A 25409-nucleotide genomic window follows, 5' to 3' on the forward strand; every position below is an offset into this window, starting at 1 on the left:
CAGCTGTGCTCCCTGCGCTGGGATACGTGGAGCTGCCTTGGATCATGTTCTTTCCAAGCCTTGTTCTCTCTCTAACTCTAAGTCTGCAGGTCCTGCTAATGAATTCCTTTTCTGATTTTGCTTGCCGCTAAGAATCACGACTGTGACAGAAATATCGCCTCTTCGTTAGACTTGAATCGTATTGCTATCAACTCTGCATAGCTCATCGATGTAAGTTTGAGCAATGGCTGCAGTCTGAGAACAGCCCCAAGTAAAGCAGTAAGAGTGGAGGACGTGGTTATAAATGGTGGTAGTTATCAGCTGCAAGAACCCACTAAGAACCAGACTATGTTACGTATGTCCACTTCAGTAACTCTAAAACTTAAAGCCACTGAGGGCCAGTACTACCACACCCATTTTACAGATGAGGACACTAAAGTTTCTTGTATAAAAAGTCACTGAAGTCATCTTGGCCAAAATCACATGCCTAGTAGATCCCTGAAGCAAGATTCAAATCCAAATCCTTCTAACTTAAATCAGACTGATTATATTCTATTCCATATCCTTAATGGAGCTCTTTAAGGACTAATTCAATGTCATTAATTGAACTTTACAACTGATACTTAAAATCACATATCCCTACCTTAATTGGGATGTACATAAATACTCGGGTCTTCTCACACATTTTTGGCTGGGTATTTATTTAAGTCTTCTTATGGTAAATAAGTAAAGACCCCCCCCCCCCCACCACCACCACCAAAGAGATCATTCTGAAATATTTCTTGGCAGCCAAAACAAAAATCTTAATTTAAAAAGCAACTTAGACTCAGTTGTGATAGGTCTCTTTAATGTATTGTTGAATCTTGTCCTTGAAGCACCGTGTCTAAGTTCCATAAAAGTGTTCTTTATCCCAACAAGCTTATAGGGTAGATGTTAAACTTGTCACCTGTATTAGCCTTGAAGGGGAAATCTGTATGTGTGCGATTATGAGGCTATGTGAAAGTTACTAATTTTTCTGAGACTGACTCAAATATAAGGTGTGGGCTTTTTTATTTTGAAGATAGGCAAAAGCACACAATTTGTTGTTCAGCACTACAAAACTACAGCTACACTTTAAGGGCAATACTTTTTAAGCCATTTCTTAATACCCTCCCCATATAAAATCGTAAGTATCACTAGTCACAGCTCATGGTACTTTCTTTATTAGAAGGAACTGTCATAATAAAATGAGAATGATGGCTATAATAGCTACTATTTATTGAGAATTTATTAGGTGCCAGGCACAGTATAAAATGCTTCACATAGATTTCCTAATTTAATACTGGCAATCTTAATGAGGGAGGCACTACTATTATTGCCCTTTTATAGGTATCGAAAATGAAGCAAGCAGAGCAAAACATCTCCCCCTATTCTCTGGATCACTGCTTCAGAGAATTTTATGCTTCTCTGTGGCCTTAGGATGAAGTCCAAACTCTAAAGCTTAGCATGAATGGTCTATAAAGATCTGGTCCCCGACTACCTGCCTCTTTAGCCTCATCATTTTACTACCCCATTCATCTTTTATGCTGGTTTTTAGTGAACTGTTTCATATAACCACGTTCCTGCTCCCACCCATGCCTGTACCTCAGCATCTACAGAGACAAGACCTACTCATCCCTTCAAACTAGTTCCTCTTGGAAAAGCCTTTGCTGATATTCTAGCTAGATCTAGCTGCCTCTCCTCTGTGCATGTTCCAGTTATAGAACTATCACACTGTCATATATCTATTGAACTATTTGTCTCTTTTTCCTACCGGACTTCAAGTTCCATGACATTAAGTATAATATTTGTTTTGGTTTTCTCCAGTGCCTTACCCGGGACCAAGCAAGCATGTAGTGGGCACTCAAAAAATATTTTTTTGAATGCACAACCAAATCTTAAGTGATCACCCTATTCATTCTTCTCTCAATCTCACTGCCTGAAAATATTTGCTACACAGCCATTTCCTATAATTTCATAATATTCAAAAGTATTAGAAGGAGTTCTACATAAGGAGTCAGGGTATCTAGGTTCTTGTCCCATGACTGTCATTTAGTAAATGAATGACCTTGAAGGTTGATTCATTCCACATTTTTCCCCCCGACATTTGCCATGTTCCAGGAACTATATACCACAGGGACACCACAGTGAACACAACAGACCATACCCTTCCAGCACGGAGCCTGCATAGCCTAGAGCGGGATTTCTCATGAAGTCTAAAATGCCATGAACCAATAAGCCAAACCTCAAATCCCTTAAAATACAGTAAAGAAGCACATAAAAGTAAAAATAACAGCAGGCAAATCAGTTCAAAATCAGCCTCTGGTATAATTAGTCCATGAGTATTAATTCCACCTTCTAAAAATAGATATAGATAAGTGATATTACAATCTTTTAAAAATATTAACTTTGCTTTGACCTGATACAAAATACCGGAACTCTCTTGAACTCTAAGTAGTAGACCTGCCAAGGACAAAAAGTGGAAAAAATCATTTCAAGGCAATTAACAGTGACTAGAAAGGAAGTTCTATTTTATCCCTTGGGAAGACGAATCTGTTCTATACATCTAATGCTAGTCACAACATAAAGAACGTGTCTCTAATCAAACTTTATTTGTGTGAAGAATTTTTGATTCATGGTAATTGGGCCAAAAAAGGTAAAACATAATATTAGTGTACAAATTACATAGTAAAAACTAAATGAGCCTAGACTCTCAGCTGCTTCATTAAAAGATTAGGTAGCGAAGGTCATAATTATTTAATTTGTGTCCAAATCTCAGCTGGAGAATGTTTTGAATGAACAATGAGGTAAGTAATTTTAAGGGAAGGGAAAGTCCTTGTAGCCAAGCCTAGAAACTTGATATTGACAGGTAGAGTTAGCATACTCCCTTTCAGATTGTCTTCCAAGAGGTGTTTGGACAGGAAATCTAATTTTCTAAAGATACAGATTCAGTAATCCTTACTATAACTGAGTAAAACATATCAATTCTTTGACAGGCTGTGATCACAAGATGTGCCTCCTGACACATCCTTTTTCTTCAAACTCTTTGACATTGGATGGTTGCTGCTGATGGTTTATGTGGACACTGAATTATGACAAAAATAAGCACACAATACTGGGTTTGTTCTTCCATTAAAGTCATAAACGTGGAAACTGAAATAGACTTTCGAGTTATATGGTGAGGTTTCTCATGCTCTAGGTGAGGAAACTGAGGCCCACAGAGGTGAATGAAATTACTGTATATCTCGCAATTGGTTAGTGGTAGAGCCATGATAACAGGAGAGTTCTGTGGCCCCAGCCCAACGTTCTTCTCATCACTGTGTTACGTATTATGCTCTCTTTGTGGGTTGACTTCCAGCTCACAAGCTCCCATTCATTACACTGAACCACAGCACCAAGTTTAAGAGCACAAGTGGTAGGGGGTAATACTGAAGTCGTTCAGATGGCTGGCTTCTTTTTCTTGGAAAATCATTACTTCTGTGTGTTTGTGGGAAGAAAAACAACAGCTAGTTTGTACTTCTGTAGCAGAACTGGTGTGCTGGAAAGGACACAAAAAAGCTTTCCTCATCTAACTAAATTTGAGAGCGTGAATAAGCTGAATTTCCCCATCTGGAGCCTCTCAGACTAGACTAGCCTTACAAATTAATATGAGTGTATAGGTCTGGGGCCCGAAGGAAATTAGGTCAGGCCCAGAAAGGAATCAGGTGGCTGACCACAAGCAAGAATTTTAATATGGATTCAAAACAAAGGGCAGAGATCTAATGCGGCAATTCACTGAATACCATTAGGACTATATCAGAGCGTGTGATGAGGGAGCCTTCAGGACAAGAAAATAGAAAGGGAAACAATACTAAAGGACAGAAAATGTCTTAATCCAAGTACAATCCAGACTTTGATTCTTCTTTTAATCAACTCTTCTCTTTCCTCACCATGCTGTCTTCTCCTCTCCCTCTCTCCCTCATCTCATCTCATATTGTCTTCATGTAGGATATTCTCGCTTTCACTCTGCAGTTCTAGCTCTCCCTTTACTTCATTTCTGAGAATTGAGATCCATAGCAAGGCACAGAAGAAGTACTTTGATAAGGAGAATAAAACCAGTCTGAGATGAGCATAATCAGAACACAGTCCTTGCTTTGGTGTAGTTTAGGGTCAAAATTGAGACGTGTATGTAGGAGCATTTTTAGAAGACTTTAAGGAGAGTCTGTTTTCTTAGCGTCTCCAACTCATTCTCCAAAGATATACTTTGAAGGCTTTGTATACTGCCATACAGCGAGAGGACGGCATTATGAGAGCCAACCCAGGGATGTTCCAGATGCATCCTGCCATTAAGTGCTGGTGTGAAAAGTTAGAGCATTTTTCTCTCTCGGGAATCTCTTGTGGCTTCATCCCTGTGCAAAGGTCTGTGCTTCCAAAAGTTCAAGACTGATTTTTTGGAGAAAAGAAGGGAAGAATTTTCTAGCCAACCAAGAAACAGATTCTTTTGATGAAATGTCAGATTAAGAAAAAAAAGAATTCTACATGGGGTACCATGACAATTCTCTAAAGGCAATGACTGTGAGAATAATGCAGATATTTTTGGATAGAGGGTTATAGCCCTCGGAAGTTTCATTTTCTGTACAGTTCTTGTGGTTAGCATAAATTTAAAAATGTGTTCATGTGCAGAACATTTCAGATTCATTTATGCAGAATTATGTAGCACATGGAAAAGTCTCCCTTAAATTCCCATGTATAATGGGGACACAAAATTCTACAAATTATATTTGTAAACATCCAGTCCCCTCTATCATTACACATTCTCAAAGTATACTAGATATGGAAAGTGTGTTATTATAATACACTCACTCTCTCTCTCACTGCAATGATTGGCCATAGGCCAGTTGCCCAGGGATTCAATGGTATTAGCCCTGCATTGGATATGTCAGATAAGATCACACATTACTTACCTACGCTTCTACAGCCTTGCTGGTCATTTTAAACATTTAGTCCCTTGAAAGCTTAACCCATTACTCTCTCTCTCTCTCTTTCTCTGTCTCTCTCTATATATACGCACACACACACACACACACACGCACACACACACACACACACACACACATACATATATATGGATTTTCCAGAAAACTTTCTCAAAAGAAATCACTTGTATCATAGACCCTGTCCCCCCACACCCTTCCCCTCCCAGTCCCTAAAAAATATTAGACAAATCGACAGAGGACATAATTATGGAATCATCTTTCACTTCCTCCAAATTCTAGACAAACTTCCTTTTCACTTAAAAATGGAAAATGTGACAAACGTAAGCCCTTACCAACTTCCCACTTCAGAAGGCTGTTGTCTTCCCTCTCCATTTTTCCAATGACATACCAGATACACGCCATCCAGTGTGCAAGGAGTGCAAACATGGACATGAGCAGAGTCAGGACGATTGTGCTGTGCTGGGAATAGCGGTCCAACTTCTGCAGGAGACGCAAGAGACGCAGCAGCCGGACGGTCTTCAGGAGATGCACGAGAGATACCTGTGGGAGGAGACCGAGCGGCACCGCATGGCTCATGGGTTCACTCCGCATCATAGCGGTTGCTTTAACTTACAGCCATTCTGGAAAGTTCTTGAAGTCAAGCATAATCATGACTCCAATGCCATGGTCATTTTTATGACCATGCCAACGTCGTTTCTCAACATAATGCTATCAAGAGGTGATAGGATAAAGGATGATGAGACAGTTTACTTTCCTTGAATTGGTACTTATTTTCCTTAAGGTTTATCTTTTTTTCTCAACCTATTTGACTGAATATGATTTTGTATATTCTGATACACAACTGAAACACATTATGGTCTCAGGATTGAACATAAGGTGTCTCCACTTCTTACACACATTTTCTTTCAATTCCACGTCCCTTCCTCCATGCAGGAGTGACATCATAACAATAATTTAGACACACTGAACCCTGTGAAGTGGTAATAAAGGTAACTTTAAAAAAAATAGTGATTAGATGTACCAAACTTGAGTAAGATTTACTCACAAATGCCAGTAATACCTCCTGTCTCATGTACTGCACTCTCTTCTTTGTAACATCATCGACTGACAGAAAAAACTCACGCCTGAAGCATATACTTTCTGAGCTCTCTGTCAAACACACAGGCTGAGGGAACCAAAATCAAATGGAACACCATTTTTGAAAACTCTCCTAGGTCTTGTCTTTGGACACACTAAAACAATACACTTGTGGCCAAGGGCTTATTTTCCTGACTTCAGCGCCCAACGGAAACATGTGCACCACTGGTGTCCACAAGAGTGGTCATTGTCACTATTAACAACAGACGTGGTGCCCTAATGCATACTCTTTCACACCCTCGAATAGCCTCAAGGAGCATTCTAAAATAGAAACGGCAAATAAAGTATGACCTCATCCATAAATAGAGTTTAACAAAGTACTTGACCTTTTCTAATTTGGAGGCGGGAGGAAGGAACTATAAATACAAGGGAAGAAAGTGGTTTGTATGACTATACCTAAGAACAGTATTTGCTCTAAGGACTCAATCATAAACACGGTCGGCATCTTCTGGAAGTTTGCCTTTATAATTATCTGGAGTCAGTTGACATCTAGCTCCTTCCTCCATGATCTATCTCCCCTTCTGTCGAAGAAAATTGTACCTGGAACAGTGCTTGACACATAGTAAGTGCTCCGTAAATACGTGTTAAATGAGAGGATGGTTAATAAATTAAGATGGAAAACGCTCTAAACTCAATATAATAGAAATTCAATAAAAACCCTTTCAATTGTTATCTCACGAATTATTCTATACTGAAATATAATAAAATCATAAGGTCAGCTGAGGAACTTGCCAGCTACCTGTGGTTTGATTTCTTTTTCTCATTCTTCTGTGTCAAATCTTATTTTCTTCCCTTTCACAGCCCAGTCCTCATCTGTCATTTCTCCAGCTGATTGTAAACCAGATGATTTCCTGCCAGGACTTTGCAATATCTGCTTCCTGGCTTAGAAGAATTACTGGGGGTGGAGTTTATTTTGTAGAAGAGTTTGATAGATGCATGACAATTTGGTACTTGAAATGAAACCTCAAAAAGTCCCAAAAGGAGGAAGACAAGTTGATTAACATGTATTGAGGTCTTTCTGGGTGTTTGACACTTAGCAAGGTATAGTATAGAAATGCTTTTCAGGCTGCTGAGAACCTTGTAGGGATTTTTATGCTTATTTTGCCTATTTTGATGTTAATTTCCCCCAAGGAAGTCACTCAGACGGTAAGTGATTAAGACTGGGATTTCTATTTTGCCTTTTTCACTCTGTCATACTTTCTATGTCTCATGCATAACTTTGTCTCTCAGAGTGCCTTTCATAGTGACTCACACACACTAAATTTTATTAAAGAAATGTGGGAAGTATATATAAAACATTTACCATCAGCAATTATGGGCAGAGTCAAAACTAAAGCATCCAATACATTTCTGATGGTTGTAATGAGTTTTTGAATACCATCTACAGAGATGTGCTAACTGGATGTATTTTAGATCTGGAAAACCAACATCTGTGTTTGCTTATTTATTTCTACCTTTCTTTTTACAAGTTTGTGCAGTATAACAATAGCATAGCTTATAAACTTTTCCTCATAACTTGTGTTGTCCTGGGAAGTAAATATAATACTTTGAACAAATAGAATATTTCATCTTGACTAACTTATTTGGGGCAGAGCAAATTTATATGCCAACTGGTTAATGATCATACGCTCACTCCTGTGAGACACAGAAAAATTATCATTGATAAGAGACAGATTCCATTCTTTCTTCCTCTTTTGTCTTTCTTTCTAACATAGATGTTTATCTATAACTTGCATTTATTAGGTATTCATGCCAGGTTTCATGAGACAGAATGAAGAAAGGGAGCAGGAATGTAGTGAAAGTGTACAAGTACTTAAAATTCATCAAAATATGAGAAATAGACTTTTAAAAAAATCCTGTGTTAATTTTAGACAATGAGCATGTTAATGACAGATAAACATGTATTTTAAAATTTTGTATATTTTACAATACAATTATATAATATATATTTTAAATTATCCTATTTGTTCAGTGCCCAAAGAGAAATGGAACATAAAAAAAATTATTAGTATTTAGTCACAAAGCAGCAAGTTAATTTAGAGAGGGGTCTATCAAACATGATTCATTTAACAATTCTCCAAGATAATGTGGAAAATTTTTCTTAGTATTTTGTGAATTATATACTTCTTTTGAAAATTTTTTGGTTGCAGTCTTGCAAATACCTTGTTTTAAGTCATTACATGTTCATTATAGTACACTTATCTAGTCAAATTCAATTTTAAAAAGCACTTTTAAAAGCCTGGATAACAATTCTCTGTAGCACTGATTGATATTATATACTAAATTTTTCCCCAGAGGTTTCCTTTCAGTTGACTTATAAACCTCTTAAAGATGTTGATACCCTCAACTTTCCATCTTAAGAAAAAAATGGAAAGGAAAAGAAAAGAAAAATGCTATTGTATAGACAATTACCAAATGCACAAATTTGTACTAAATAGTCAGGATTACAGTTCAGTCTTCATCCCAAAGTCAATAATGACTGTATTTGAAACACTGATCATTTTAATACTGAAAACTAAGCTTTTAAATTCCTGATAGAGAATCTCAAGGTCTTGTCAACTGAGTAAGAAATAGGCTTCATTTGAACTAATGTTTAGTAAATTTTTGCCTGCTAAAATTGGTTACTCTAGCAGCAAATTGCATTACTGGCCCCAAAATGCTATTATACCTCCCTAAAAGTCTCTCTATTTATAAGGGAGCACTTAATGCTTTTATGAACATCAATCGTTAAATAGTAAAAATAGCTACTACAATGAGTGGACACACTTTCTTTCCTGTGATGAGACTTGAGGATAAAGGGAAGAAAAGAGACGTTACAAACATCAGTAAAAATCCAAAAGAGATCTCAAGTTCAAGTGGCCATTGTATCATTGTGTCATTTCTTCCCCATCCAACATTTTTACAAGGACTTCTAAGAAGTGGTTGAATTCTTTTAACTTCAGTACTACTCGGTATCTTGATTGGTCTTTTGTTTTGCTAATGAATAACTCAAGAGGTAGAGAGTAAAGGTCATAAAACCAGAAGAAATCTCAAACTCTCCACTAAACTTCTGAGGCAAAATACCTGGCAAAGTAATACAAAGTAATGCTCATTACTTTTGGTTTCCTTACCAAAGGATTTCTTCTGTGAGCGAGTATTGATGATAAATGCTTTGGGTATATCCTGGTTCTAGATATTTAAATAACTAAAACAGGTCATGTAAATTCCAAAAGGAAGTAACTTCCTCAAGTGGAGAATTTGGCCTGCGTACCATTGGTCACTTTGGTGTCTTTATTCAGGAGGCCACAAGGTCCTGGACATACAAACTGCTACAAACACTTAAAACCTGAACGTGTGGAAAATAAACACAGGATTAAAAATAACCTTCAAAGTCATGTGGAAGGGAGCTCTTTACTCACCACTGTGACGTTGAAAGCATACAGGAGATCAAAAGGCAGGGCAGCAATTAAGTCAATGATGAACCAGGTTGTGACATAGTGGATGCAAATTGATCTTGCTTCAAAGATAACTTGGCCAGACTTGCTGACATAGGTTGTTCGGAAATTTAAAATAATATCTGCTTGAGAAAAAAAGATAAGAGAAAAAAGAAGGAAGGAACAGAGAGAAGAAGAAGGAAAGACGAGGAAAGAAGGAAGGATGAAAGAAAAGCATGCAGCAGGAGGGGGGGAGAGGAAAAAATTGTATAAAATTACATAAAATTAGACAAACGATAACCTCTCAATGTATTTCTGACTGATAATATCTGAAATACTCCTCTTGACAAATCCAGTTCAATTCAACAAACAGGTATTGAAGGGTGAAGAAAATAATATTTTCTGAGCGCTGAATACACTCCAGACATCGGACCACACGTACCAAAGCTAACATGAATAAAAATAACAATAACAACAATAGTCATCATTACTAAATGCTCACTAGTACCAGGCATTGTTCTGAGAACGTAGCAGAGGTTATTTCACTTACTCCTCAGAACATGTTCTTAAGTAGATGATATTATCTCCATGCTAAAGAGGCAAAAACCAAGTCTCAATGAGGAAAAATAACGTATCTGTGATCATAATGTCAATGGTGTCAAAGAGGATTTTACACACAGATAATTTTTAGTCTCTGTTCTTTTTTTAAATACAGGGGCGCCTGGGTGGCTCAGTCGGTTAGGCGGCCGACTTCAGCTCAGGTCATGATCTCGCGGTCCATGAGTTCGAGCCCCGCGTCAGGCTCTGTGCTGACAGCTCAGAGCCTGGAGCCTGCTTCATATTCTGTGTCTCCCTCTCTCTGACCCTCCCCTGTCCATTCTCTGTCTCTCTCTGTCTCAAAAATAAATAAACGTTAAAAAAAAATTTAAAAAAATACAATTCTTTTTTATTTTGTGAACAAAGTTTAACTAATCTCTCTGTGGACACAGAATTCATCTCTGCCCTAAAGGCACTTATATTAACAAAACACTGGAAGTTACTTTGTTTGGATTTCTAGGTTAAATTTTCTCATTCCATTTTAATGGATGATGTAATCATTTTCAACTTTTCCCTACATCATTCTTTTATTATATTTTTATTTTATATTCTATTTAATATTTATATTTACTTTAAATTTATATTACATTTTATTATTTATTGAACTTTTTACAATCCATGAGGCCCTCAAGGGCACTGGTCAAATGACAGCCATAGCCACAAGGATCGTCTTAGGCTCACTTCTGCTTCTATGACTAAACATCTCTGTGTCTGTTGTATTAGTCTCTGGGTTACATATCATTAAAGCACTGGAAAACATTACATTTCCCTTCGTTTGTTTTTCAGTTGACTACAGCCAGGCCATTGGGAATTTCAGGATTGCTGCATACATGTAAGGGTGATAATGGTTGAGCATTTTATGGACTAGTGAATCCAATGTAAACATATCTCTCTGTGAAACTTTGTTCTTGGGAGGTGCCATGAGCCGCTGACTCAACGATTAAAGGAGGGAAGGTGGGAAGTAAATATGCAGGTCAAAGAGAACAGGAATTGGGAGAGTTATGAAGCAAATGTAAAGCTCTGAGCTACATGGTTATTGGGTGAATTGGAATACTCTTTATAGCTAATTTAAACCCTTGAAAATAAGTAGAATAGTGTTGTATGATGATAAAAACTTGATATCATGATCATGATAACGAGAAAACATACAATAATGTGCACCTTGTATGTCATTTTTACTTTTCATTTCATGTTCACATTTGTGGTAGGCAGAGTTCAAAGATGACCATCACTTTCATATGGTCTCCTCCCCTTAAGTGAGGGTAGAGCCTGTGAACATTATCAGGTATCATGCCATGATGCTGTTGCAGTATATGGCTAAAGGGAGATTAACCTCAGTGGCCTGACCTGATCAGGTAAGCCTTGCACAAGCCAGTTTTCTTCAGCTGGTGGTAAGGGACTGGAAGAAAGCAACCGCCACATTGTGGAAGGGCCATGTGGCAGGGAATGGCGGCCAGTCTCCAACTGCTGAGAGTGGCCCCTTGCTGACATCTAGCAACAAATGGGGACTTGTGTCCTATAACCCTAAGGAAGCAAATTCTTCCCACAGCCACATGAGTTTGCAAGAGGACCTACGCTCCAGAAAGAAACACAGTTTAGCTGACATCTTGAGTTCAGTCTTGTGAGGTTGAGCAGAGAATTCAGCTAGGCCAGACCTAGATTTCCCACCCACAGAAACTGAGATAATCAATAGCTGTTGTTTCAAGCTGCCAAGTTGGTAGTAATTTAAAGTGAGGCAATACAAAAACAAATACAACATTTATTCTGCATTAGGTTCTCATTATAGCCTTGCGAGGAGAGATAATGTAGGAATTACGACAACAGATTACTACTACATTTTTATAGATAATACCTTAGCATGGACCCAGTACTGTTTGGGGTCCTTTAAAATCATAATCTCATGGACTCCTTACAACAATACTAAGAGGTAGGCCCCTTCAATATCCTTTTTTACAGATGAAGAAACTGAGGCCCAAAGGAACGCAAACAACTTGTCCAGAGTCACATACATGGTGTAACTGAAGCACAGGATTAAACTTCTTTAGCTAGTAAGTGAAAGAACACGTCCCCAATCCAAGTCTCCTAATTTCCAATTCAGTGCTTTGGCTTTTGGTCCCTTAACAGAGGCCAGTCACATCTCAGGTCTGGAAGCAAGTTCTAGGTGACTTAAAAAGAAAACAATAATCTTTCTAGTCTTTCGTGAGTGATCTAACTTTTTAAAATGGCACTATTAAAAGTCATACGTTTGTCGAAAAATAAAAATACTGAAAAACTTTTATTGCGAATACTGAGAATACGAAAGTAAGGAGCAGTGGCTAAACCATCCAAAAAGGATGAAGACAATGCCAAGGTGATTTCTGTTGCAGAGTAAAAGTGCCACCACGGCAAAGTGTCAATGCATCATTGAAGCATGGCCACCAAGAAGGAGCAGGAGCCAGGAGCACAGCGGAATACCACCAGGCTGTTAAGGTAGCAGGCGAACTTCTCATTCTGCCTCTTAACTTTCTGGGCTCATGTATTTCTTTATTAGCAAATCAGTTTAACAGGTCAGGCCGAGATTTCAACTTCATGGTTTCTAAACGAAAGCGCAGGTTAGGCATTTGGGTTTTCATCTCATGAGTAAGAAACCCAGAGTTGTTTACCAAGCCCTTGAGTGATCTGTGGTTTCCATAACTCAGGCTGAGATAAGTCTGCATGTTCATTATAAGACTGGAGGGGGGCGCCTGGGTGGCGCAGTCGGTTAGGCGTCCGACTTCAGCCAGGTCACGATCTCGCGGTCCGTGAGTTCGAGCCCCGCGTCGGGCTCCGGGCTGATGGCTCGGAGCCTGGAGCCTGTTTCCGATTCTGTGTCTCCCTCCCTCTCTGCCCCTCCCCCGTTCATGCTCTGTCTCTCTCTGTCCCAAAAATAAATAAACGTTGAAAAAAAAATTAAAAAAAGAAATGTTTAAAAAAAAAAAAAGACTGGAGGGACAAATTCCTTGCATATTTACCAACTGATCACCAGTTCTGTCACAAATTTCACAGAAAACTCACTGCCACCATCCAGGATGCCACCCTCCACATTCCTGGGGCACTCCATGAATGGCTGAATGAATGAAATGATTGGTCTTTGGTTGACACAGCAGACATTTTTGAAACTGTGTAGTAAATTATGTGTTTGACTCAAAAATAAAAGAGGTGCAGACTTCTGAACAGAAAAGATATTTTTGTGGATGAGTCATTACAGAATATCAGTTTAGCTTTTAAAAAAGCTTTTAAAAAAATAATTTGTTACTCATTTCAGTTAATTGGGTGAAAAGAAGATATGCTGATTTTAGGTTTTAAAAAGAAGTAATTATAAGACTTTTATATTTAAATACTAATAATAGTAAAAGAATATAAAAGGGATTTTTTTAAAGTCTATTTTTTACAAATCTAGTTTTGAAAGACATGAATTCTTTAGGTTTATTTTCAGAGAGAAAAAAACCTAAATATATATTATATTCTAAGATTTCTAGGACTATGGTCCTATCGTGCAAAGGCTCTAGGTTTATTCAATGATCAGTATTATTTTTGGATAGTTGATTTCTAAGAAACCTACTTTTGTCATATGCATAAAAATAGGCATAATTCTGGTGTATTATAATTTACAAAACATTTCCAGGCATTCATTAGTTCATGTGACAAAACCAACTCTTTCAGGTGTACTATTTTTGCCAAAGACTCAGGAGATTTAAGAAACTTATTTAAAGCCATGAAGATAGTAAGCAACAGAGAAACGGGACATCTATTGACAGTTGATTCCATTGTCTTTCCATTATCTTAAAAACTTACCACACTTCCAAATATATTTTGGAGGCAATAACAATAGGTTGGTGCAGGGGAGTGATTTTTTTCTCTTTTCTTTTTTTAAATTTTTAATTTTTTTGAGAGAGAAAGACAGAGTACAAGCAGGGGAGGGTCAGAGAGAGAGGGAGACACAGAATCTGAAGCAGGCTCCGGGCTCTAAGCTGTCAGCAAAGAGCCCAATGTGGGGCTTGAACACATGAATTGTGAGATCATGACCTGAGCTGAAGTCAGATGCTTAACCGACTGAGCCACCCAGGAGCCCCAGAGAAATGCATTTCTGATCAGTGGAAATGCCCTTAGATCAAACTCCATATCAGCACCACCCAGGTAAAAGAATGTTAAATAAGAGTCACAGAGTTGAAAATAAGGAAATTAGCTGTCTCTTGATCTGTCTAGGGACAATGGAGAATACTGTTTTCTCTCTACTGATACGAATATGGTATTGGTGTTCGAGGACCAGGAGAATCCGATGCTCGTAAATATTCCCTTAAATGGAAGGGTAGAGATGGCTAGACCGGTACTCTAAGAGTCAGGGAAGCACAGAATGAATACGATTCTGATGAGGAGGACAAGAGCGCTCCTTCCAGATCTGGTGTCCCTTGTTAGAGAGTCACGGAGGCAAAGTGGAGGTTGGCCAACACTGGCTGCAGCTTGTCTCACTTTCCTTAATGGTTTTGTCTCTTTGGCAATTAAATCAGTGACTCATTCAAATGTTACAGTAAGAATGAGGTCTCCTCCAGACAATCTACAACCTACCTGAAAGACAACAGTAGAGTTTCTATTCTGACACATCTTGAAAACATAAGTGTAATGTGTTTTTGACTTTATGTTGAAAAATACATGAAAGCATACTCAGTAATATCCGATTTTTTACATGTAATTTTTTCATTAATTCCATTTATTATTAATACGTGCAACTGTCTACAAATACACACACACACATACACAGTTTGAACCAGGAAAAGTATTCTAAAAACCATAACACATTAATTCATAATTCACCACCTCAAAACCTTAAAGTCTCATGTGTTTGTGCATGCATAAATAATCCCTTGTAATACATGGTGCCAGTATCAGGTGTAATGAGTAAATAAGCAGGGCGATAGAGAATGATCATCCATATTGTATGTGGCTTATAGAATTTCCCAAAAATTGGTCGTAATATACACCACCAAAATGAGGTGAAATATAAATGAATTCTCTGATGATTCAGATGGCACTTAATTCCTTTCAGGATAACCAATTTGCCTTGTTGTATTTCAGTTCTACATAGCATGATTACAATAAAGACAAATAATGGAGAGATGGCTGTGTACATATGCTGTTTTCATATTGTTAAGGCCTCCAAAAATAAGTATTTCATTTAGCTTTTACACTAAAGGGCTATGTATGTGGCTAAAAAGGCAGGAAGGTTGAATCCATTTTTTCCAGTTGGATTTCTTCGAGAACTGTGTAATTAGAAAGTAAAAAAAAGGGGGAGATGAACTTGATATGGCACAAATTAGATTTCTTTTCTTTACTAGTACACATGCCAGATGGGAAATAATTTAGAAATCATATTGGCTTACTTGTTAAAAAGTAAATTAAAACATAATGGTGTGCATGCAAGCATAACTACCACATACAAATAATTAATATCTTCATTTAGCCATTTCTTTAAAAATTAATCAATGTAGTACAGCGTGGGTGGAAGGATATTTAACTAAACCAGCTGCCGACTCATATTCTAAAGGAAGCCTGTCTTTTTTCATTGCTTGTGAGGCACTCTGAACACAGTATGATGTCACAGCAAACTGAGCTAGAAGGTGTGGGAAGATGAACTGAGAGCTAATTAATAAAGAAGTTTGAGGGACTAACAATCCTAAGAATGTAATTGATTGCCCATGTTAGCGGAGGAGATTTTCATACCATTCGAGCCTTGCACATTCGTCAGTATTTGTTCCTCTTGCTTACTTTATTTTTTAAAATTTATTTATTCAATTTCAAGTTAGTTAACATACAGTGTAGTATTGGTTTCCAGAGTAGAACCCAGTGATTCATCACTTACATACAACACCCAGTGCTCATCCCAACAAGTGCCGTCCTTAATGCCCATCACTCATTTAGCCCATCCTTCCCACCCACCTTCCTCCAGCAACCCTCAGTTTGTTTACTGCATTTAAGAGTCTCTTATGGTTTGCCTCTCTCTGTTTTTATCTTATTTTTCCTTGATGTTTATAGAAGTGCTATCAACAATAGCCAAATTATAGAAAGAGCCCAAATGTCCATTGACTAATGAATGGATGAAGAAGATGTGGTATATATAAACAATGAAATACTATTCAGCAGTCAAAAAGAATGAAATCTTGCCATCTGCAACAACGTGGATGGAACTAGAGTGTATCATGCTAAGCAAAATAAGTCGGTCAGAGAAAGACAAACATCATATGATTTCACTCTTTTGTGGAATAGTCTTGCTTACTTTAAATGAGAGATCTGTGGAAAAGAAAAAGCAGTTGACTCAGAGAGAAGTAACGTTTAAGAGCAACTGCCTGAAGAAGAAGGCAAGCAGGCACATCAAGGGGTGTTTGATGCTGGTATTAGCTTCTGTTTTGTACCAGTGGCCAGCATTATTATGGTGGGTCCCTATAGTGGTTTTGACCCTCAACATAAACATCACTTGGACCCATAGAGAAGGGAAGGGGCCTAAAAGTCACTTTCCTCGAATAGCTGCCTTTCTCCTTATTACTCCCTTTCCTTGGTTCTAGTTTTGTCCTTAGTAGCAACACAGAATACATTGTTCTCTCCCACCCAAAACCCCTTTTTATAAATATCAGACATCAGTCATCAAGTTCTCTCTGTGCCCCAGGCTGAGTATCTCCATTTTGTTAAATGGTCTCTTACTGATCTCAGTCCTGATGCTTTTCTCTAGCTTGGTGATTTTCACCACAAAATCTCATGGAAGGCAGGATTTGGGCGTTCACTTTCTCCTTTCCTCCCTTCCTCTTTTCAAGCTGAGCTTTTATTCATTTTTAAGTAATGAGGCACACATGTCCATTTTTATTTTGAAAAGGAATTTCAAGTCGTTAACACAAAAAAGAAAATTAAAGAAATCCATTCAAGTATTTAAATACTGTCCTTTTGGAAGGAAGGTACTGAAAGGGTAGAAGAATATACCAAAATATACCACTTTGGCATAAGAACGATTTTGAGCTGAAGGCAATTAAGAAGCAAAAGAGAAAAGCTCCCTGCCCTCCCCCCATTTGCCTAAAAGCAGGGCATAAAGGTGTCGCTTCTCAAAGGTGTTGCTCCTCTCCTGTCTACCAGGAAGGACAAAAGTTCATCCCCAGATCGTAGCCTGGCTGGTGTGGTGGACAGTGGGAAATACGTTTACTGCCACCAGAATTCTCATTACTCCACTATCTTACCAACCCTTGATGTTATTAGACCTTAAAGTTTTTGCCAATTGCGTGGGAATACAATGCTACAGATAACACATTTAGAACTGGTTCCATTTCTAGTAATGCAGACTTAGTAAGTTGTTGGCAAATCTTTGAAAAAAACTTATTACTATTAGTTGAAGTAAACTATTGTCAACTCATATCTCCACACATTTTTCACACAGACTGCTCCCGAATGACTGCTCCTATTCTTTATTGAGAGGGCTAAGGGTGCCTGGCTGGCTGGGTCAGTTAAGCATCCGACTTCTGCTCAGGTCATGATCCCACAGCTCATGAGTTCGAGCCCCGCAACATCGGGCTCTGTGCTGACAGCTCAGAGCCTGGAGCCTGCTTCAGATTCTGTGTTTCCCTCTCTCTCTGCCCCTCCCCCACTCATTCATGTTCTCCCTCTCTCTCTCTCTCTCCCCCTCTCTCAAAAAATAAACAAACATTAAAAAAAAGTTCATTTGTAAAAAAGAGAGAGAGCTAAAGCGTGGCTGTCCCTTTTAGCTTTGCAACATCCTTAAGCACTATAAAAAATAACCCGATTGATGATCCGTTGTGCTCTGCCCTGTGCTGTGCCCTTGGCATGTAAAGATGGACAAGGCATGCAAAAGAAGCATGGCTTTGCCTGGGAGCCACAGACTCTCATTTTTACAACTTGTTGTCCTTCATCTTTCAGTACATAAGTAAGCCCCATCTGTGACTATGCTGGCAGGTGCAAAGAGACAGCACGCACTCCCAATACGTGTCTATTAAACCCACCATTTACTGTCTCTAAACTAATGATTTTATTGTATTGGCTTTGTCCGTTGCTTTCATTTTATTGTATAAAGTTTACCACTTCAAAAGACTTCCACCTCACATGTACAATTGGTATGTGTAAAGCCTACCAATTTTGGCTCCCGATAAATGATTCACTCTGTTTCAGTGCGATGTAACTCTAAATTAGATACTGAACTTTGAACTTACTGGATCATTTTTTAATAAAAATAATTTAATGATTAAAAATAAATCTACTGAAAGACCATGACTCACACATATGTCACTTAATTGTAGAAATCCTTTTGGCATACTTATTCTGTCCTTAGTTATAGTTGCCAGGTGGTAAAATTTCTAAATTTAAAGTACAATAGAGGGGTGCCTGGGTGGCTCAGTCGGTGAAGCGTCTGACTTCGGCTCAGGTCACGATCTCATGGTTTGTGAATTTGAGCCCTGCATCGGGCTCTGTGCTGACAGCTCAGAACCTGGAGCCTGCTTCGGATTCTGGGTCTCCCTCTCTCTGCCCCTGCCCTGTTTGCATTCTGTCTCAGTCTCTCAAAAAGTGAATAAATGTTTAAAAAAATTTTTTTAAAATAAAGTAAAATAGAAACTAGAAGGATTATCATATCTATAAATACCCAGTTGTGAAATTTTAAGAAACCCTAAACACTCGAGCTTATTAATTTCATATGAAATATTGATTACCTAAGTAATAAAACCTAGAATTGATGAAACTTGAGATAAATACAAAATGTGTTGATATGATTAATGTTTGCCCCAAAGTGAAACCCAGCACATATATACTCATTAGAGAGAAAAATGTTAGATTAAATAAGGGTTTTATAGTTACATATTATTTTACATTTTGATTGGGACTTTCACGATCATTTTTATATTTGAGGAAAATAATATCTTTACTTACTATTTATGGTAGTTTTCACTGCTGTTTAGCAAATATTTCTGGTTCTCTACCTCCTGGTATGATTATCTTTCCCTACCACCTGAAGAGACTGTATGTCTCTGTGATTTGCTTTGGCTGTAATTATAAGCCAAAGTAGCCTGAAACACTTTTGGGCAAAATTTTGAGAGCTAGTGTGTAATTCCTCACATTTTCTTTTCCCTGCTTTGATGATCATGGAAATATGAGGGAAGATAGGATCTCTGTCAGCCTGGGTTTCTGAGCAACCACAGGGGGCAAAGATCATGGCTGACCCACAATGGACACATAGCGTGAGGGAGACATAAACCTTGTGTTATATCCCACTGAGATTTTGAGGTTACTTGTTACCACAGCCCATCCTGGTATGTATTCCTAAAGGCTATGGAGCAGAGTGGCTAAGAGTAAGAATCTGGAGTCCCATCTCCTGGGTTGTAACCCACTGAGCAGGTATCAGCTGCATTTAACTTGCCCATGGTTACCCAACTAGAAAGTGGGGGAGTGGGGATTCATACATGTCTGTATAAATACCTGTCTCTATTCATACCTGTCAGTCTGTATAAAACCACAAAGCATTTTTTATTATAATTCTTCCCCTTCTTGAAGCCTAAGAACAGAATTCTTATGGTGAGACCTATGAACTACTTCTTGAGCTCTAGGTAATTCTCAGAGTCATAAGGAGATAATATGTAGTATTTTGACTGTAGGTTGCCATTTATAAAATTATTCGGCATATTTAAAAAATGTTTTAATTCGGGAGTTTATTATTTTTGAGAGAGCACAAGTGTGGGGGTGGGGGCAGAGGGAGGGGGACAGAAGACCCACAGCAGTCTCTGCACTGACAGGTTGACAGCAGCAAGCCCTATATGGGGCTCTGACTCACGAAACATAAGATCATGACCTGAGCTAAAGTCGGACGCTCAACCGAATGAGCCACCCAGGTGCCCCCAAAATGCACTGGTCTTAAGTGGACAAGGTAATGAATTTTCGCAAAGTTGACAATCTTGGTCATCACCAATGGATAGAGCTATAACTAGGACCAGAACACCAGAAGCCTCCTTTATGATCTTGTCCAGTGATCAACTCCTGAAAGATCACTGTTGTCCTTATTACCATCGGTTAACTTTGCTTAATTAGGAACTTTATATAAATGGATCATACAGTATGTATTCTTGTGTATGGATTCTTTCACTACACATTGCGTATGTGATTTTTATCAACTTGGTATCACATTCACTGTTTTTTATTGCCATATAAAATTATATTATATATATATATTTTATTATATATATAATATATATTATATATATATATATAAATACATATTTCATTGTATGACTATATAGAAATTCATTTCTTAATTTTATCGTTGGTGAAAATCTGGGTGGTTTCCAATTTAGGCTATTACAGTTAATGCTCTTAGAAATACACACACACACGCACACACACACAAACATTATACCTTTCTTTGTATAGTTATAGGTAGACTTGTTGAGTCTACAAGCAGAATTGCTGGGTCATAAAGTAATTACATAAGTTACTTTAGCAGATGCTGGCAGAGTCTAATAAAGATCATACTAATTTGCGTTCCTACACACAGTGTATGAAATTTCACGTTGTTCCATATCTTCCTACAACCCTTGGTAATTTGTCTTCTCATTTATTTTAATTTTTTGCACTCATTTTGGTGGTGGTGAAATTATTTTCATTTTCCCAATGATCCCATGCATGTACTAACTGCATACTTGGATACCCTCTTTCATGAAGTGTCAGTTCAGGACTTTTGTCTAATGAAATAGGTTTCCCTCCTTTTTCTTTTACAGATTTGTAGGAATTGTTAGTATACATTCTGATTATGAGTTGTGTTCTGTTTAAGTAATTGATGCCTATGCCAAGATTACTACGCTATTCTACCATGATGTCTTCTGGGAGTTTTATTTTTTGACTTTTACGTTTTCTCTACAGTCCATATGCTGCAAGTGATTCTGTGTGTCGTGTGACGCAGGAGTCAAGATTTATATTTTCCCAGGTGGGAATCTAATTGATCTAGCGCCAGTTTAGAAAACATTACCATTTCCCCCAAAGTATTCTAGTCACGGTTTTGTCATAAATCAGGTGATCATATATGCACAGATCTGTTTCCGGTCCCTACATTTGTTCCAGCGGCCTGTCAGATACCAGCTTTTCCAGCACAGAAGAAATGGATATGCGTAAGCTCTATCAAAGTATTCTCAAACGCATTTAAAATGTGACTAATACGTTTGACGTTTAAAGCACAAGTTGATTAGTCACAAATCTGAAGAATTATATTTAAAAAACTAAAAAAAAAACCCTAAATGGAAAAAACATTCAGTATTTGAAATAATGGAGGCATGCTTAAGAGAAAAATAGATTCTCACTTTAGCACATTATGATTTCATAGCTATTTTTATGAGTGTGATCTGTAGAAATTGCTCATATATTTGTGTTATGCCATAATTGCATTTCTACTTGTGGTTTCTATAATTTAGTCTACTTTTAGTCTTGTGAACAGTAAAATCATAAAAAGATCAATAGTGTCAAACCACACTTATCTGATTTCGGCAAGATATGAGTAGGATCAAGTAATAATGACAAAGTTGGGGCACAGAGTGGTTCTTTGCTCTAGTTGTATTATAATCCAGGTCACTGAAATCAAAAGGAAAGTTGGGAAGTAAGATGGTATATGTTTTATTAACTCTCCCTCAGGGTTGTTTGAGTAGAGAAAGTGGCCCAAAGACAAATCAAGTCGGCATCACCAAGCATGGTGGGTTACCAAAACCAAGAAGGAAAATCACAAGGCAAACAGAAATTGCATCCAAAAAAATCACATGTGGAACTCAAAAAGAGGCCAGAGCTAGAGTGGGCAGGAGGAAGTCTGGAGCCAGTTAATACCCAGGTGCGCTTATCGTCAGAGTCAGAGTAGAACATGCCCTTTAGGAGGTTAAATCTATCCTTTGGAAATGTACAAAATCAAAGGCCACCAATTGGAGCTACAGTCTTAAAAGAAACAAAGTTTCTCATTATTTTTTTGGTTCATATTTCACATTAAAAGTTTTTCATTGTTGTTGTTAGGTTGTTGTTTTTTTTTTTTATAGTTTTTACAAGTTTATCCTTTAAACTTATTGCAGAGTATTTCTGGAGGGGAGCTAGAAACTGCTCCTGTCTCTGTTTATATAAATAAAATATAGTGTCTAGCGTTTCTGTATCTGTTTATATAAATAAAATTTAGTGTTCTCAGGGATATTCTACAGACAGTAAAACATAACTCTCAAAACTTACCAACTCTGTGTTTTTCTACTTATTACATTTTCTATATATTTTAATTACCTAGTTCTACTTATTTTCTATTTAAAGCGTGGTGGTTTTTGATGTAAAGATGAATAAAATTTTACAAAGACACATCCATTTGTTAAAAATCATCTGCTCATGTATTCAGGAAAGGTCTTGTCCTCAAATTAATCTTTCAGTACATTAATATCGTTTTATTGCTGTTTTTCTAGCAATATGGATCAAAGAACATTGTCTTTGTCAGGGTTAAAGTCAGAGGGTGCTACAAAATTCAGTTTACTCAGGATTGAACATTGCCACAAATTAGAAGTCTAAGGTTTTATTCCAAGAAGTTGTTTTCTGAGGCATCACTCAAACAGCTGAGTACTCCAAATGTGGTTATTCGGCTGTCACTACTACATTACTTGACTTGGGGTGGTTTTGGTGAGTTCTGTACTCAAGCTAATGTCGTGTGCTTTTTTAGCATTTGAATGTCCATCAGTGCTGATGCTATTCTGAATATGTATTTGAGTGTAAGCAGTAATGTCTCCTTTGCTATTCGAGAGATTCAAACGTAACTGTTTCTCAAAGTGCTTCAAGATTACTATTGACCATGCATTCTGCATATTTCAGTTGTTATCAGACTACTCATATGTGCGGTCAGTTCAGATTTTCAATCTGCTATGAAAATAAATCTCTTAGTGATAAGGATTCACTTGTATTATCTTAGTAAAGATGTCCAAGATAGAGGCTGATCTGATCAAATATCATCCTCCAATACCTATTCACTATTCTTCCTCTTTTCCTTTAGGTAGTACCTGTAATGAGCATGTAAATTACTTCATTTGCTTATCTATAAGCCTCACCGCTTGTGAAGAACTGTTTTGGTGTCTTGAAATACATTCAAGACTTGAAATACATTCAAACCTTGTAACCGCACAGCTCTTAATAAATGACTGTGGAGAAAGAGCATATTTATTTATTTTGCAGGTAGAAGATTTGCATATTATGTTGATATTAGGTTGTGAAGTCAGTGAGTAAAGAGTAATTCATATGGAATCAAACTATACCCAAAAGAACTTTAGTCACTCATAAAGTTATCATCTCTAGTTAAGTCCATTCTGTCACCTTTTTCTTTGACATTAAAAGAGATTGTGGCATCTTAAGTTAAGTAGCAGGTGAAACAGCTGACCTGCGTCCAGTGGTCATGTTGTAACTTCTTCAAAATACTAAAATCACATTCAAATCAATAAAACCCCCACTGCACGGGAGAAACAAAGGAAATAAGACCTATCTCACACCTTATCTTCTCCTAAACTGAATGATGGTGGTAGAGGGAGGGCACTTGGGTAGCTCAGTCGGTTAAGCATCCGAACTCTTGATTTCAGCTCAGGTCATGATCTCACAGTCTGTGAGATGGAGCCCAGAGTTGGGGGACTGCTTGGGATTCTCTCTCTCCCTCTCTTTCTGCCCCTCCCCTACTGTCTCAAAATCAATAAGTGAACATTAAAAAAAAATAAACTGAATGATGAGGAAAACTACCTTTGCTATTTAAAACAGTACCTTGTTTTCCTTCTCTTTCGCTCAATCTAACAGCCATGTCGTGCAACTCTAGTATATCATGCAAAATACAACAAGAAAAGATGGCTGTTCACTAAAATTCATACTCCCTTTAATCCAGGGTAACAACTGCAGCTGGGTAATAACACGCACCCGCTTTGCCACTAGTGTGGTTGCAAGTGAGGCTCTTACAAGTGGAAACACTGTATGCAAATTTTATGCTTTGCACATAAAATTATGCATATTTGCTTTCTATGCTCTTTGTTTTTCTGTTCCTGCTGGTTGGAACGAAGAACAGAATGACCTTAGAAGCCACCCACTAAAGATCGTAGAGCCATTGTCAGTCTCAGTCTTTAAACGACTGCATAAGACAAGCACTTGCCCCTCTTCTCTCTACCAGCCTTCAGGACACTCCCCAGAACGTTAGGTGAGACAGAAATAACTCTCTACATCTCAGAAGCCACTGAATTTTTGTTGTAGCTCTTGTTCTAAGAGCTTATTAAATCTAACTAATACACAAAGCAAAGCCCACTGTTCTGATTCCTCCATCAACTTAGTGATTTAACATTTCCAGTGAAATAGTGCTTTAGTAGCTGGTCTTGACAGGGCAATCAAAATGTGACTTTTTATCATTATGGCAAGGAACTCACCCAGTGCTCCAGCCTCTACTAAGGATGGCAACACCCCTAAGTCCCTAAGTAGTTTTTCTTTTGCCCTCTTTAGCCAAAAATTGGTCAGCCTCATTTCAGCATAAACCCTTCTTGCAATAGCTCTTGGGCATTCAACCTCCTGGTGGTGCTTGCTAAAGCCAAGGCATTCGTATGATCTGTTGAGTTCATCCCAGCGGCCAGATGTAGCACAGGACAACTTTGAATTTCAGATAAAGAATGAATTTTTTTTTAGTATAAATATGTCCCAAAGAAAGAAAAAGTCCTTTTATTGCTACAACCATCCTTGGACTAGTAAGCCTTTCAAGAGACATCCAGATGATCTGAAATTGACCACCCCTCCCCGTGTCCCTGATATATGTGCACAAATCACAGGAACCTTAAAAACGCGTGTGTGTGCATGCACGCACACGCAATCACCACCAGATGGATCTGGATGTGTAATTGCAGTATCCAGAAGTGACGTGTTTCAGTACCACAAAACATGACATATCACCTCCTCGTGTGCCTCTCTGCCACGAACATCTGTTGTTCCCATTCCTTGAGAAATTATATCTTTGTTGGCTGCTACAGCTATTAACTTTCCTGCAGTTTCTTCCTGTTTCATCAAATTTATACAGCTTACATTCTAGATCCTTACTTCTATCATCAATGCGTGCATAGCAAGGAACATTCCATCTACATTTTCCCATCAACTTTTATGGTTTTACATTCTCACACCCTGTCTTGTCGTACGCTCATGGAATGACCTCATTAGGTTTTCACACTTTTTTTAAGAGTTGCAAATATTAGACATCACCCTTTTGTTCACTATTGGTCTCCCCAAA

At 37.9% G+C, this 25409-nt stretch overlaps 1 protein-coding gene across 1 annotated transcript in view; it reads right to left on the minus strand.

The window, feature by feature from the left end:
• KCNH8 (potassium voltage-gated channel subfamily H member 8) overlaps window positions 1–25409 on the minus strand; it is a 355504-nt gene that overhangs the window by 104814 nt on the left and 225281 nt on the right. Inside the window, exons 6-7 of the mRNA XM_030329693.1 lie at window positions 9509–9666; window positions 5306–5513 (exon numbers count right to left, since the gene is read on the minus strand). Coding sequence (XP_030185553.1) covers window positions 5306–5513; window positions 9509–9666 — 366 coding nt within the window. The remainder of the gene's footprint in view (window positions 1–5305; window positions 5514–9508; window positions 9667–25409) is intronic.

This window comes from Lynx canadensis, chromosome C2, assembly GCF_007474595.2.
Source record: "Lynx canadensis isolate LIC74 chromosome C2, mLynCan4.pri.v2, whole genome shotgun sequence".
Taxonomy (NCBI): Eukaryota; Metazoa; Chordata; class Mammalia; order Carnivora; family Felidae; genus Lynx; species Lynx canadensis.